This window comes from Corythoichthys intestinalis, chromosome 3 (genome assembly GCF_030265065.1).
Source record: "Corythoichthys intestinalis isolate RoL2023-P3 chromosome 3, ASM3026506v1, whole genome shotgun sequence".
Lineage (NCBI taxonomy): Eukaryota > Metazoa > Chordata > Actinopteri > Syngnathiformes > Syngnathidae > Corythoichthys > Corythoichthys intestinalis.
Genome location: NC_080397.1, coordinates 10,030,706 through 10,046,681, shown reverse-complemented (window position 1 = coordinate 10,046,681; position 15,976 = coordinate 10,030,706). Strand labels below are relative to the sequence as shown.

The 15,976-nt window shown below is 39.4% G+C and overlaps 1 protein-coding gene across 5 annotated transcripts in view; it reads right to left on the bottom strand.

Annotated features, from left to right (window-relative positions):
* slc4a4a (solute carrier family 4 member 4a) overlaps nucleotides 1-15,976 on the bottom strand; it is a 118,410-nt gene that overhangs the window by 92,613 nt on the left and 9,821 nt on the right. For 4 of the 5 annotated variants that reach the window (XM_057832339.1, XM_057832338.1, XM_057832341.1 and 1 more), the window contains exon 1: nucleotides 11,964-12,056. In XM_057832339.1, the coding sequence (XP_057688322.1) occupies nucleotides 11,964-12,036 (73 nt within the window). In that variant the 5' untranslated portion in view covers nucleotides 12,037-12,056. Of the gene's footprint in view, nucleotides 1-11,963; nucleotides 12,057-15,976 lie in introns of those variants that run through there. The other variant, XM_057832342.1, reaches the window with a different exon arrangement.

Sequence of the window (15,976 nt, the reverse complement as noted above, 5' to 3'; positions counted from 1 at the left end):
ATGTTTACGTAAAATAAATGCTTTTTTTTTTTTTGCTTTTAACCAAGAATCGAGACTGTTTTACATCCATAGCTATAGAGAATTCAGGGATTTAAGCATTTATTCACATGAATTTTCAACGTATAAAGCTCTTTGTGTTAATAAGGCAGGGCCAAAGTGGCTTAAAGACTAGCAGCACATTCGACATATTTACGTAAAATAAATGCTAACTGCCCGTTTTTTTGGGGGGGTTTTTTTGCGTTTAACCAAGAATCGAGACTGTTTTACCTCTATCTATAAAGAATTTAGGGATTTAAGCATTTATTCACAAGAATTTTCAACGTAAAAAGCTCTTTGTCTGTGTTTCCACACGGTCAGCTTTGACGGAGATAGGCCCCCTATTAATCGGCCCCGTGCCCCGTCAATATATTATGAAGTCTATAGGTAGCTTTGCTTTGGTATATCGGGTCACTTTCTGTTGATTTTGGGGCACTTCAGGTTCACTCCCCATTCATATTGGGTCACTTGCTGTTGATATGGGGGTATTTCAGTGTCACCTCCTGTTGATTTGGGGGCATTTCGGGTTCACTTCCTGTTGATGTTGAGGCATCACGGGCTTCCCATGGATATCGGGTCACTTTCTATTGATTTGTCGTAGAATTTTGGGTCACTTCCTGTTGATATTGGATCACTCGGGTTGAAAATCAATAGGAGTGAATGGAAGTTTTTGTTCTATTGAAATGAATGGCGAATAGGCCATTGGAAATCAATGGGAAATTCTGGGCACTGCAAATGAATGGATATGTTTTGCAAACTTTTAGCAAAAACTGGAATAGAACTTTTGAGCCCCTTAGGGTCCTGAATTTTTTTATGCATAAATGATGTTATTTGGACAAAACTGTAGCATTAGTAGCAATTTTAAATTTCACTATATTTTCGTTTTGGGGCGAACGGTCATTTTTGGGGTGTCAAACGAAAAAGAGCCTGTGTCACATGAGAATTCCAGTCTTTTTGCTGTATGAAAAGTGTTGGTGGGTCAAACGCCATTTACAAAAAAAAAAAAAACGGATATCATATATGGTATTTTTTGCATGACATGTAAACTACCATCAATTAGTTAAATATAAATTCAGGCATTAAATAAGCAAAATGCAGCGCTGTTAGTTTGGCTTTATGTTGAGTCAGCAGTGTTTATTTTTGCGTCATACATTTATAGGTGTTCTTGAAAGGCACGGGGGCGTATGCAGGTATGACTCGCATTGATGTGACGTTGCCATGTTGTCCCGTAAACAAGAGCGAGGTGCCATCCTTGTTGAACCCAAAGCCGGTCGGTGGCCGGAGTGCGGGCCATGCTGGCTTTTTCTCCTTCGCTCTCCGCTTTTGTTAGCCCACACTGAAATGTCAAACCTTTCAGAGATTTTCCCATTCCATTGTCTCCAAAATGTGGAATTGAAAGGAGATTATCGGTAGCAGACGTCCGATCCATTTGAAGTGGTCAACAGCAGCCAATGAGTGAATAGCAGATGTTCTGACATTGCTAAAATGAGAAATAAGGTAGTTATGACTGAATTTTTTTGTCCATGCATTGACTTTGATGGAAATGTTGCCCCAACAAACATGGCCGCCAAGAGGCCACTTTGGTTTTCATGCTTCTGCTGTGAATTGAAACGAGTTTATGACTAGTGAAGCCAGCCCTCCCACTTCAAATGGATGGGACGTTTATAGCTGTCAATGGCACAGAGTGAGTTAACTCGTTGGAGCAGTCGGAAAGGAAGATTAGCAGCAGGCCACAAGAGCTTTGTACGACTGCTTCCTCTTCTTTCTCTCATTTGGAAAGCTGAATAAAGGCCGGCACCCGTCGCCCGCGGCAACCGGGACCATCGGTAGGGAGCCCCCCAACATGGAGAGCATGCTAATGATCGTGGCATCACTGTAAATACTGTGCTTGTTTACTGGACACTGTGCATCATTAGATTTTCTTTGATTGATTTGCTTGCTGATGTGGGAATGCTATGACTAAGTTTTTGCTACTTTTTTGTAAGCAAAATGTTGTCAACTATGTCCTCCCACATTTTTACAACCAATTCACAACTTCAAAATATTAAAAAATAAAACAAAATAAAATAAAAGCTGTTAATGGTCATTATTTTTACCCCCCCCAAAAATGGGAAGAAATGCCCAAAAATTAACAGTAAAAGGCTATTAGCCCGAAATCAACACGAAATGACCTGAAAATAAATAGGAAGCGAATCAGAATTGCCCCAAAATGATCAGGAAGTAGCCTAAAATTGAACAGGAAAGGACCTGGAAATGCCCCAAAATCAACAGTTAAAGATTTGAAATTGATAATGTGTAATAGCGTACCGCAGGATTGCTAATTTTAGACCGCAAAGCTGCATGACGTCACCATCGTTAACCGGAAGGGGGTCAACAAAGAAGCGCGCTGGCATACAACCCATGCTAGTACTGCTTGTTTTCTGCAGGTAATCTTTCAAAAAAGAACATGCCAAGCAAACACTGCTGCTATGGAAATTGTAGAAACGACTTTAGACATTACGACCGTCCACATATGAAAGATGTGTTCTTCATACGTTTCCCCCGAAGCCAAAAACTCAGAGAAAAAAATGTGAACAATGGGTGAACTTGTTCGGATGTCCAAAAGACCAGTTTAACGCCAGCAAAGTGAAGCCATTCGCCTTCATATGCAGTAAACATTTTGTCCTGATCCATTGCCTGCACCAAAGAGGTAAGCAATTTGATATTTTTATTTATTTTTTAGCGTGGCGTTTTGCCATGCTGCTTCTGTCTGAAAATTAATTACTTGGAAAAAAAAAAAATACTCATATATATCACAACAGTCATTCAGGCCTATTTTTCTATTATGCGGATATTTAAATCAATTAGCCATGTTTGGCCTTAATCTTTTGTTGTAAGCCTATTCATGCAGACAGGTAGGCTCTAGATTTAACAGCTTTACCTTTTCTGTTGTAAAGAAACAACCTTAGTAAGGGGGAGTGTGACTAGATTAATAGAATTAATATTTGTTATTAATAAAAAAAATTAAAAGTGTTCGTTGGCTGTCACCGAGTAGCATTGGCGATCACTACACAAAAATAGCAATATAAATTACCCCCAAGAACGGTCAGAATGTCATTGTCAGTGGCGTAAGGCAGTAATATGAAAAAGATCAGGTCAGCTCTTTTTCTTGCTTTTTCAGCCCTCGACACTCAAGCCATCTCTTTAACTGAACATTTGTATGTTCTTTCACATCTTTACCATTGAATTTGGCACCAGGGACATCATTTTTCGGACAGAATTGGTAGGTTTAGCTCAGTAAACATCTCGTTCGTACACTATTTCCATGGATTTACTTTTAGAGACAAACGGGAGGTTGATCCACCTAGCAACAATTGCTAACGTCATGAATATTATTGAGGAAAAGTGGCGTGTTGCTTGCGGTACACCATTGGATGTGTAGCGTCGTCAATGGCAGTCAGTGAGCTAACATGGACACTGTTCGAATTGACGATTTTGGTCACAACCCATTGGTTCCTAAAAAAAAGTTACATGCATCTAGCATGAGGGACAAACAGAAGTTTGACCCCCCCAGCAACACTTGCTAACGTCATGAATACTAATGAGAATAGATGACGTGTTACGTGCGGTACGCTATTGGAAGTGACGTAGAAATGCCCCGAAATCAACAGGAAGTAGCCCAAAAGCAACAGAAAATTACATTAAATCAATAGGTACTGACCCTAAATTACCCCAAAATCAACAGGAATCAATTTGAAACTGCCCCCAAAATCATCAGGAAGTGACCTGAAAACAAATGGGAAGTTAATCAGAATTGGCCCAAAATCAACAGGAAAATCTAACCCAAAATCAATGAAGCGTGACTCAGAATTGCGCTAAAATCAATAGAAATATAGCCAAAATCAATAGGCCACTTGGAAATGCCCTGAAATCAAAAGGAAGTAAACCAAAAATTAACAGGAACTGACCCTGAAATGCCCTAAAGGGCAAGATCACCCAAAATCAACAGGAATTGATCTGAAATTGTCACAAAATCAACAGGAAGTGAACCAAAATTGCAACAACAACAACAAAATTAACCCCTTCAAACCTGAGCATGCTGCTGAAGGACACGATGCGTTCTAATCTAATCTAAATCTAAATCAATAAATACACTGAATTTAGTTGCTATTGCCACTTCTGGGAGTATTGGATGAAACTTTACCCATCAAAATCAAATCATGAGGTGTAGCACGCCCTCATAGCTATTTTGGGCTCTTTGAGAATGGCTGAGACAAAACGCAACTTCTAAAAGGCAAAGGTAAGTGCTCATTTCTCATCAAAAACACATTAACATTACATGAGCATTAACATTAAAGTGCCTATGACAGCAAAAACCCTGTTTACTGTATGTCATATTTCACGCAGTATTTTATGCTCCTGAAAAATGGACCGCTTGGATGTGTGTAGAAGCGATCAATTTATATATTAAATTTTGGAATCCATGAAAATGAGTGACTTCCTATATTGAGGAGGAATGCGAATGTGACGTCACCCAGGTTAGCATCTCACAATACAGCATTGCTTTGTAGCATTCAGGTGGACTACGGATTCATCTTATTTTGCGAATTAATTCGTTTATTTTTTCGCATCATGCCAGCCTAATGTGCTGCAGGCTTTTGTTGCTGCACCAGGGTGAGGTGTGTGAGCCTTTTTGGGTTTCAAACAGTTCCCGTTCACCCCGAGATTAGCCAAAACAAGTCCGACAACTGTGGGACCATTGGACTTAAGAGGAAGTGAGTAAACATTGTGTTTTGTATTATGTCAAATACTGGGATCATGGCGCACGTTTTAATATGGAGGTGGCTTGCATTTTGTGGCTGACAATGCTCCTTGTCCACCGGGAATGCCATTCGGCCGACGACCGGCGGCTTGTCGCACACCCCCCTCGGCCCTCTTCATGTGCCTGACGGGAGAGCGCTATACTCGACTTATGCTCGTGCGCTTCTCCATATCATCCGGACTTCCAGCCCCCTCTGCCCTCTTCATGTGCCCGGTAATAGACCACTATCCTCGGGTTGGGCTCGGGCAGCTACACGCGTCTCCGACATTGGCCGGTTTGTCTGCTGGTCATTCTCCAGCTGCTTCCCCGGCTTGTGCCCGCAGCAGGGGAACGACGAGCTGTAACTTCCTCGCCGCCCGGGGGGTTGTCGATCGGTGAAGACAATCGACAACCCCGCCGCTGTGTGACATGATCCGCTTCTAAAGGCGAGACTAGGACTTTGAAACGCCGCTTGGTTCAGGTTAGCATGTCTGCTAGCTGTCACGCCTCCTGGTTTGTTTATGCTCTCCGAAGCCGGGGCAGGGAGATGACAAAAGCCGGACTAACTCCGGTGGCTTAAAATATCTTTTGAGAAGTCGACAGTTTTGACCGTTATGGAGCAATTTTGCCATGTCGTACTGAATAAATGCATTTTGAATGTTTCATATTCCATTTAGCACAAGACTGTTATTTGTCATGACCATACCGTTAATTTAGCAATTGGGGAAAAAATACTTAGAAAAATATCCTGTAAAAATACTGGAGTAGAGAGAATGAAACAATTACATTTTGCTGCTCTCTTCGTCGCATTTTCCTCATTCTCCTTAATTCCCCCTCAATGGGTTGAATTCTAAATCAGATGAAATCGTGACCCTGCCGACGTCATCCTCCAGCTGAGGACGCTAGAGCACTATGATGACAGGCGGTGCTAAACAGCAGATTAAAAGACTCCTTCTTCGTCATCTGCGCTTTGCCAAATTGTTGTATATAGTCAAATCGTCTCAAAATATGATTCTAATTCACATAATAATGCTATTTAAGATTTTTTATGCTTTCACAGTCACTTTAACATTAACATTAAAAATAACCTATAAAAGCTTGAAATATCCCCGACCCAAAAATTGCACTTTGTTCTGGTATTTCAGTAGAGTAAAAATCAGCGAAGATTATTTTTTTGTCCAGCAGAAAAAATGCAGGTCTGAAGGGGTTAAATGGAAGAGACCTGAAATTCACAGTTTATCGACATCCATTGAGAATTCCCACATGAGGGATTGCATTTTCCAGTTTGATTCTAACATTCACATTCAAAAACCTATTCATCCCCATTGAGCTAATGAAGTAATAAGAAATTATCTTCACATTTACAAAACATGCTCTCATTTTATCAATTTTAATGTAAATATTCCAATTCTAAGTAAAGGTCAGTGCTTCACTATCTTCACCTTCCTGTTTGATTCTGATATCCACTGTCTGGAAATTTCAGTTCATGGAGATAAACTAGGCCTCCAAGGCTGCTCTACCAAGGTTCATTGTGTCAGAAATGCAGAACTTTTTTTTTTTTTTTTTTTCAAATTTCACTGAGGTTGTTGGAGATGATTTTTCCAGCAGAGCATCCTCACACATACACAGGAAGTTTGAGAAAGGGTCAGGCTGAGGTGACAGCTGACAAAACTGGAACGTGTTAGAAGAACCATCTGCATGACTTTTGCATGTCACTTTTTCTACCCTTCACTTTCTTGGAAGTTACATTGAAACCAAAAGAAAGTCCCAAATTGGTTCAAAAAAATGAATGTGAGAAAGGCTCTCTTTCGATTTTGCTTGTTATGATTATGGTTGCTGCAAAAGTGCAGGTTTTTGACAAGCACACAAGCCCCAAAATCTACAGGACGTGACACAGAAATGCCTTGAAATTAACAGGAAATAACTCAAAATGTACGGGATTTGATCCTGGAATGCCCCACACTCAAGGGAAAGTGAGCTGTAAGCAGAGGTGGGTAGTAACGTGTTAGATGTACTCTGTTCCATTTACTTGTGTAACTTTTTGAGACAAATGAACTTCTAAAAGTGGTTTTACTAAGTCATCCTTTTTACTTTTACTTGAGATGATTTGTGATGAAAAAACGCTATTCTTACTCCGCTACTTTGGGCTACACAAGAGTTGTTACATTTTTCCTCTTTATTCTACATATTAGATTTATTTATTCATTAATTTTTGCTAGCAATGCTATTGCTAAGAGTAGCGGAACTAATTTCATCAATGAGACCTCGCAACAATAATCACATGACTCCATTACACCAATCAGACGCAAGCTTGCCGTTCTATGATCACGCAAGCCTCCTCAATCACGAGTCTTTAAAGCACCGTAACAAATGAAGTATTTGACATAGAGCGCTGCCCTCAACATGACTCAAAAGCGGGAATTTAAAACTCTGTTCCAGTTTTTATTTGGCACCGATTGACCACGAAAAACCGGAAATATGATCCTCTTAGTTTCATAATAGTAACTATGAAGGAAATACCACTAGAGGGCGGGACACTCATGCTCTTTGGACGAATAATGCTTCATTACTGTTTTTTTTCTCTCTCTCGCTTTAATTTAATGTTTTTTTCCCCCTTTGGCTTAGTGTAGTTATGTAATGGGTTATTGTACAGTATCATTATGACAACAATTCATATAGATAAGTTTTTGCTGAGAGAAAAAATATACCATTGTTTAAAAAAAGAAAAAAAATCATATTAAGCAATTACTCAAAATGTTACTCATTACTTGAGTATTCTTTTCACTGGATACTTTTTTACTTGTACTTGAGTACATTTTTAGGGTGACTACTTTTACTTTCACTTGAGAATTGTTTTGAAGTGACGCTACTCTTATTTGAGTAAAATTTTTGGCTACTCTACCCACCTCTGGCTATAAGTAACCCTAACCAACAGTAAGTGGAAATCAACAGGCTGTGGCCTGAAATAACCCAAGAGCAACAGTCGGTGACCAATGAACAAGAAGTGACCCAGAAATGCCCTAAAATCCAACAGTAAGTGGAAATCAACAGGCTGTGGCCTGAAATAACACAAGAGCAACAGTCGGTGACCAATGAACAAGAAGTGACCCAGAAATGCCCTAAAATCAACAGGAAATTACCCAAAATGTTACAGACAGTGACACAAATGCCCCACAATCAACAAAAAGTTACCTGTAAGCAGTGCTGTTAATCTTACCTTAAAAAAGTAATTAATTACAGTTACAAATTACTTCTCCCAAAAAGTAATTGTGTTAGTAACTCAGTTACCTGAATGTAAGAGTAATTAGTTATTAGGCAAAAAAAAAAAAAAAAAAAAAAAAGGTCACACAATGTGAAGTTTAAAGGGTTTTTGAGACAATTGGCCCTAGCCCAATTCTTTACCCTAAATTTAACTAGACACAGGGGTATTGCGGATATTGCGATAACTAGATAGTAACCTTTGCTATGTGTGGAAGTCATTTAATGTCGTGAATAAACCGTTAAAGTTGTTAAAATTGCTCCCGTTATTGCATTAGTTCCCTTCTGTCTACTTTCGACATGTGTAAGTTTCAAAACTGTTTCATCATTTAAAGATATATTTAAGTCAAGATTTTGCCGATTTAGGAGCATTTTAGATAAAAGAGTCCCTTCGGTTCGCTAGGGAAGGTTCTCTACAACAGAGCCTTCCTGAGAGGTCTACTGCTTTAAGATGGCGGCTGTTTACTAATGCATCTAGTTCTTTATACATGTTGCTAATGCCGCCGTGTCTGTCAGTTGCATCTAGTTCTATAATATGTGATATCTACCATAGCATAATGTGGGCGTAGTTTGAGGGCTATCGGCTACAGTCAGGTATTATTGGAGCCACCTATTATTGGAGGCCGTTGCAAACGCGATGCTAGGTGAGTTCGTCACTCTCAGACTTTTCTCGTGTCATTGAACCAACATAGTAACGCACGCCTTTCCCGCCTCAGTAAAGGTAACGGCGTTGCCGAGATGTGAAAAGTAATTAATTAGATTAGTCACTACTGAAAGAAATAACGCCGTTAGTAATGCCGTTATATTCTAATGTCTTTATTGACAACACTGCCTGTAAGTGCCCCAAAATCAACAGTAAGTGACCCGAAATATAAAGTTTGTAAACTGGAAATGCCCCAAACTTAACAGGAAGTTGCCTGGAAAAACCCTAAAATCAACAGGAAATTACCCAAAATGCACTGGAAGTGAGCCTGGAATGCCCCAAAATCAAGTGACCTGTAACTGTTCCAAAGCCAACAGAAAGTGACCCAAAAAGGGCCCCCAAAATCTACAGGAAGTGACCTGTGAAAAAAGAAGTTAGAAATAAAAGGACCAAAAAAACCTACAGAAATTGACCAATAAGTCCCTCAAATCCAACAGAAAGTCCCCAAAAATAAAGAAGAACTATTAACATGAAATGACCCAGAAACGCCTCAAACAAAATGAACCCATAAATGTTCCAAAGCCCTCAGAAAATAACCCAAAATCAATAGGAAGAAATCCGGAAATGCTTCAAAATCCACAAGAAGTAACCTTCTAGCAGCAAGTGATTTGGAATGCCCTAAAATCAACATGAAGTTACCTAAAATGTAAAGGAAGTGACGCTAGAATGCACCAAAATCAACAGAAGGTGACCCATAACTGTCCGAAAACCAATGAAAAGTGATCCGAAATGCCCAGTTCTAAACAAAAAATGACCAGTAAGCACACCGAAACCAACAGTAAGTGACCCGAAATAAACAGGTTGTGACCCAGAAATGCCCTAAAATTAAACAGAAGTGACCTGGAAAAGCCCTAAAACTAAAAGGAAATTACCCAAAAACCACTAAAAGTGACCCTGAATACCCCAAAATCAACAGAAAGGGACCTATAACTGTTCCAAAGCCAACAGAAAGTGACCTGGAATCTACAGGAAGTGACCCGAAAATACTCCAGAATCTACAGAACGTGACCAGTAAAAAGGAATTTAAACCAGGAGGTACCCTAAAACACACAAAAGGCGACCCTTAAGGTCACGACCGGGAAATGCAGTAAAATCAGCAAGAAGTGATCTATTAATAGGAGGTGACTCGAAAATCCGCTAAAATCAATAGGAAGTGACCGGTATATAGGAACTTAAAACAGGAAGTGACCCAAAACCAACACAAAGTGACCCGAAATGAACAGGTAGCGACCCAGAAATGCAGCAAAATCAACAAGAAGTGACCTATTACCAGGAAGTGACCCGGTAATGCCCAAAACACAAAAGGAAATAATCTAAAATGTACAAGAAGTGAGGAAAAATTGGATAAAAATCAACAGAAAGTGACCCATAGCTGCCCGAAAACCAACGAAAAGTGACCTGAATGCCCCATAATAAACTAAACAACAATAAGTGACTCGAGATCATCAGGTTGTGACCCAGAAATGCCCTAAATTAACAAGAAATGATCTGGAAAACCCGTAAAACCAACAGGTAATTACCCAAATTGTACGTGCGTGACCCTGGAATGCCCCAAAATCAACAGAAAGTCACCCATAACAGTTCCAAAGCCAACAGAAAGTGACCCGAATGGAAAGTGAACCCTAAGTCACCCATAACCAACAGAAAGTGCCTCGAAATTAATAGGGAGCGACCCGGAAATGCCATGAAATCAGCAAGAAGTGACCTAATAATAGGAGGTGACTAGGAAATGCCCTAAAATATACAGGAAGTGACCAGTGAGAAGGAACTTAAGCAAGGAAATGACCTAAAGTGTACAGAAAGTGATGCGTAAGTCCCCCAAAACCAACAACAGAGGTCCCGAAATCAACAGGTAACGACCCGGAAATGAAGCAAAATCAACAAGAGGTGACCTATTACCAGGAAGTGACCCGGTAATGCCCAAAACACTAAAGGAAATGACACAGAATGTACAGGAAGTGAAGATAGAATTCACCAAAATCAACAGAAAGTGACCCATAGCTGTCCCAAAACCAACGAAGAGTGACCTGAATGCCCTATAATAAACTAGCCAACGGTAAGTGGCTCGAGGTCAACAGGTTGTGACCTGGAAATGCTCCAAATTAACAGGAAATGACCTGGAAAAACCATAAAACCAACAGCAAATTACTCAAATTGTACTTGAAGTGACCCTGGAATGCCCCAAAATCAACAGAAAGTGACCCATAACTGTTCCAAAGCCAACAGAAAGTGACCCAAAAAGGCCCCAAAATCTACAAGAAGTGAACCCCAAATCCCCAAAAACCAACAGAAACTGACCTGAAATTAACAGGAAGTTACCCGGAAATACCGAAGAATCAACAAGTGACTTATTAGCAGAAAGTGACTCTAGAATGCCCTAAAACCAACAAAGAGGGACTCATAACTGTTCCACAGCCAACAGATAGTGACTCAGAATAAACGGGAATTGACTCAAAAACGCCCCCAAATCTACAGGAAGTGACCCGTAAGTCCCCAAAACTAGCAGAAACTGACCTGAAATCAACAGGAAGCAGCCCAAAATGCCGCATAATCAACAAGAAGTGAGCTATTAACAGAAAGTGACTCTGATATGCCCTAAAAGTCTAAAATGACTCGAGAAGGCTAAAAATCTACAGAAAGCGACCACTAAAAAGGAAGTTACCACAGGAACTGACCTAAAGATACATGAAATGACCTGGAAAAGTCCTGAAATGAACAAGAAATGACACCAAATTTACTGGAAGTGACCCTGGAATGCTGCAAAATCAACAAGAAGTGATCTATTAAGTGAAAGTGACCTGGAAATACCCTAAAATCAACATGAAATGAGCCTAAATGTACAGGAAGTGACCTGGAAATACCTTAAAATTAACACGGAAGTGACCCAAAATGAACTCACTGCCTGCCATTGACAGCAATAGACATCCACATCAATTCAAAACAGAGACTAGCAGATCTTTCAGCGCTATTGACGGGGCTAGACATCTATTCCATAATGACTGGGAGGGGCGAATGAAATCTAAATAGATTGGACGTTTAGTGCTGTCAATGAAACCGCTACTAAGGTTAATGAACTATGAAAAATCAGTTCGTGGCAGCCCTAGTAGGGCGTGTGTTTTGCTCTTGTCTTGGCAAGATTAGCAAAACGCACATGACAGCTGGCATTTTAAAGAGCGTCTAACGTACCTTCCACCTCCTCCTGGTCACAGAGGTGCTTGACGAGGGAGGCCCCACGGTCCAGCACGGCCTCGTCCTCCATCCTGTAGTAGTAAAAGAGGAAGAATGACTGCTCACACCTCTCCTCCAATGACAGCGTGGAGCCATAGCGCCTGGGCTCCGTCACCTGCAGCAGGTTAGGACTTGGACTGGGGGTCAGGCGGGTGCTGCTGGTGGCGCTCATGACCGCCACCGCCCGCCGCCCCCCGAGTTCGATTAAAAAAAAAAATTTTTTTTTAACTAACTAAAGTACAGAACGCGCGTCGGGCTCGCACCGGGGCAAAGTGCGCAGCCGGCCGTAGTTGTGGAGCCGATTTAATCCGTTGAGTGGGAGGTGAAGGCAAGGACAGGAAGTGTCTGCTAATTGGGTTAGTCACGCCTACGTGTAAACAAACGACGACACTTGAACTCATCACGATCGCCGTATGACATTCAATAACCGCACGCTGAAAAATTGGACATGACTGTTAGCACTGATGCTATTTTTTGGCTCCCGATAGAGATTTTGTGTAATACCGGCCGATGCCGATACTGTACCGATATTGTACTGATACCACGTTTTTTTAATAAAAATATATTTTAAAAATACTCAATGACTCCATACTATGGAATGTTAAGTAATTGCTATCATATCATGATCAGACACTGCTTAACTCATTGTTTGCCATTGATAGCTATGGGTGTCTGGCAGCGAATGAACAGATCTCCCACTTCAAATGGATTGGACATCTAATAGTGATGGACTCATTTCACAGAAGGAAGATTGGCTGCCACAGTCGCCACTCAATTCTATGCTCGTTCATTAGCTGCCAACCGTCCCACTTCAAATGGATTGGACAGCTAGCGCCGTCAACAGCAGCTAAACTCGATTAATTGACTGATTAGCAAATGAATCACATCTTTTATTCATTTATTTTGAAAGCCAATGAACAAGAAACAAAAAAATATTCAAAATTTGAAAATATTCTCTTTTTTAAATGTATTTTCTTTTTATGGGAAAAAAAAGAAACACTAAATATTTCTTTATCGTTTTTTTTAAAGCGAGAAACTCGTGAACTTTCTTTTTCATTTTTGGGATTTAAAAAAACAACAGACATTTAATATTTACTTTGTTTTTTTATTTTATTTTTTGAAGTATTTCACATAATAAAGAATAATTATAATAACGATAAATAAGAATAATAATAAAAGATTATATATAATATTAATAATAAATATAATATCAAATATATAATACATAATGTAATATATATATAATATTAATAGTAATAATAATAAATAAATATATAGAACTGTATTCTCCGATTTATGTATTATGGATATTTTACATTATATTAACTTATTAGCCAATAGTTTCTTAACTCTTATTTTAAGTAAAAAAAAAAAAGGGGGGGGGGAACTTAATTTTTTAAATGTTTTTTAATTTTTAATTGACACAAGAACAGAAGTAAATATTATTTTCCACAATAAAAAAATATATGTATTTGATTTAAATTTCAAAAAAGCTAAAAATAAATAAATAAATAAAATCAGTAAATTGTCCCTCTTAATAAAAAAAAAAAAAAAAAAAAAAAAAAAAATCATTCATCTCATTTTCAAAATTTAATTAAATTTGATTTCAGCGAAAATCATGAAGCCGACTGACGTGATTTACGTTTGCTGGCCACACAAAATGATCCGGCGAGCCAAATCTGGCTCCTGGGCCACCTGTTTGACAACACTGCTTCAAACAAAGCCTCTCCATATGCTAGGTAATGCTCAGCCTCTTCCTCTTTCTCCTCCTCTTCCTCGCCCCTCCTCCAAGGCACAACAAACAAGTGGGACATCACATGTCCCGTCTACTCATCCGCCCTTACAGGATTACGCCGGCTTTGCTTGGACGACAACACAGTCGTAACACCCGCCGCCACAAACGCCAATTGGTTAATTAATGCCAAAATGAAAAGAAAAAAAAAAACTGAGTCAGCAGGATTAATGCTGAGTGACATCATTCTTGGACAGGGTTCATTTAGCACGCATCACTAGAGGCTGAAAGGAAATTAACTCTTTCTTTATAGGACACTCATGGAAAAAAGCAGTGTACAGTGTACACCTCTACATACGAAGTTAATTTGTTCCAGGACCTTGTTTGTAAGTCGAAATGGTCGTATGTCGAGCAGGATTTTCCCATAAGAATACATTATAATTCCATTAATTCCACAGATCAAAAACTTACACTAAATCCTTAATAAATACTGCTGGTACTGTTGCAAATAACAAAACACAGAGCAAAACAAATTATGTATAAAAATCGGAACAACAATATAGTAATAGTAATAATACCTGTAATAATGTAACGAATCGGGTTCTAATGCGGTGAATGTGTTTTGCGTGGTGTACCTGAACGCACCGCGTGGCTGCGTGACAGAGTGAGAGAGGACTTTTTACCTTCACTTTTCATGTTCAGCTGCGGCAGACAATAGGCATGTTATGTTGCACAAGTTCTGAAATAAATGATTAAAAACCTGACAAAGCTGGCGATTTTTTGGCCGATGTTACAATCATAATAATTGTCATCTTAACTTATAAAGACTGGCGAACGGATGTTGGAGGAGGGCTGTCAAGATCGTACAGTGGTATGAAAAAGTATCTTAACCTTTTAGAACTTCTCACATTTCTGCATAAAATCACCATCAAATGTGATCTGATCTTCAAATCAATCAAAGATCAAAATCACACAGATGAAAAGTGTCTGCTTTAAGTGCCTGCTTTAATTAAAACCACCCAAACATTTATAGGTTTTCATATTTTAACGATAGTATGTCCGTCTGTCAGACAGTTAAAGCTAAAAAGAGGATGGATGCTGCAACAAGACAATGATCCAAAACACAGAAGTAAATCAACTTCAGAATGGTTTCAGAAGAACAAAACACACATTCTGGAGTGGCCAAGTCAAATTCCAGACTTTAACCCCGTTGAGATTCTGTGGCATGACCTAAAGACAGCGATTCATGCCAGACATCCCAGGAATCTGACTGAACTACAGCAGTTTTGTAGAGAAGAATGGGCCAAGATTAGTCCTGATCGATGTGCCAGACTGATCTGCAGCTACAGGAAATGTCTGGTTGAAGTTATTGCTGCCAAAGGGGGGGCCACAAAATATAAAATGTGATTGTTCACTTACTTATTTTACCCCCCTTCTGTCATTGTTTGCATAGTATCTTCACTGAAATATGAAAACCTATAAATGTTTGGGTGGTTTTAGTTAAAGCAGACACTGTTTTTTCATCTGTGTGATTTTAACAAAGATCAGATCACATTTGACAGGGATTTTATGCAGAAATGTGAGAAATTCTAAAAGGTTCAGATACTTTTTCATACCACTGTACACATTCTACGGACGTATTTGTCAGCCAGTCCACGGATGCGCACATCACGCTCATATTTTTCATCATCATTTCCATCTTCATTTCAGTGGTAAGCCTCACCTTTTTCCTTTTTTTTCACCACCTGCACTAACATTCTTGGAACCCATGTTGATTGCTCTCTTAAGAAAATCCACCGTACAGCTGTCTTGCGGGAAAACAAAGAAACTGCGGCGCTGTCATAAATCGGCGTATATCAAGCATGTCATCGGATGTAGAAACAAATGGCGAGTCAAATTTTACATCAGATTACAAAAAGATGTGTCAAGGTACCACTGTACGATGATTTATTTGGTTTTTTTAAAAAACAACAACTTTTGAGTGATACTGGTAGGCAGAACTAGACTACATTTCTGTTTTTAATCATTTTAAATTCAACAAATTACCAGGAAGTGATATCGGAATGCCCAAAAGTCAACAAGAAGTGACACGATAACAGGAAGTGATCTATTAACGCCCCAAAATCAACAGGAAATGACTCAATATCAATACAAAGTGACACGGAAATGCCCCAAAGCCAACAAGAAGTGACATGATAAACAGAAAGAGACACGGAAATGCCCCAAAATCAACGGGAAG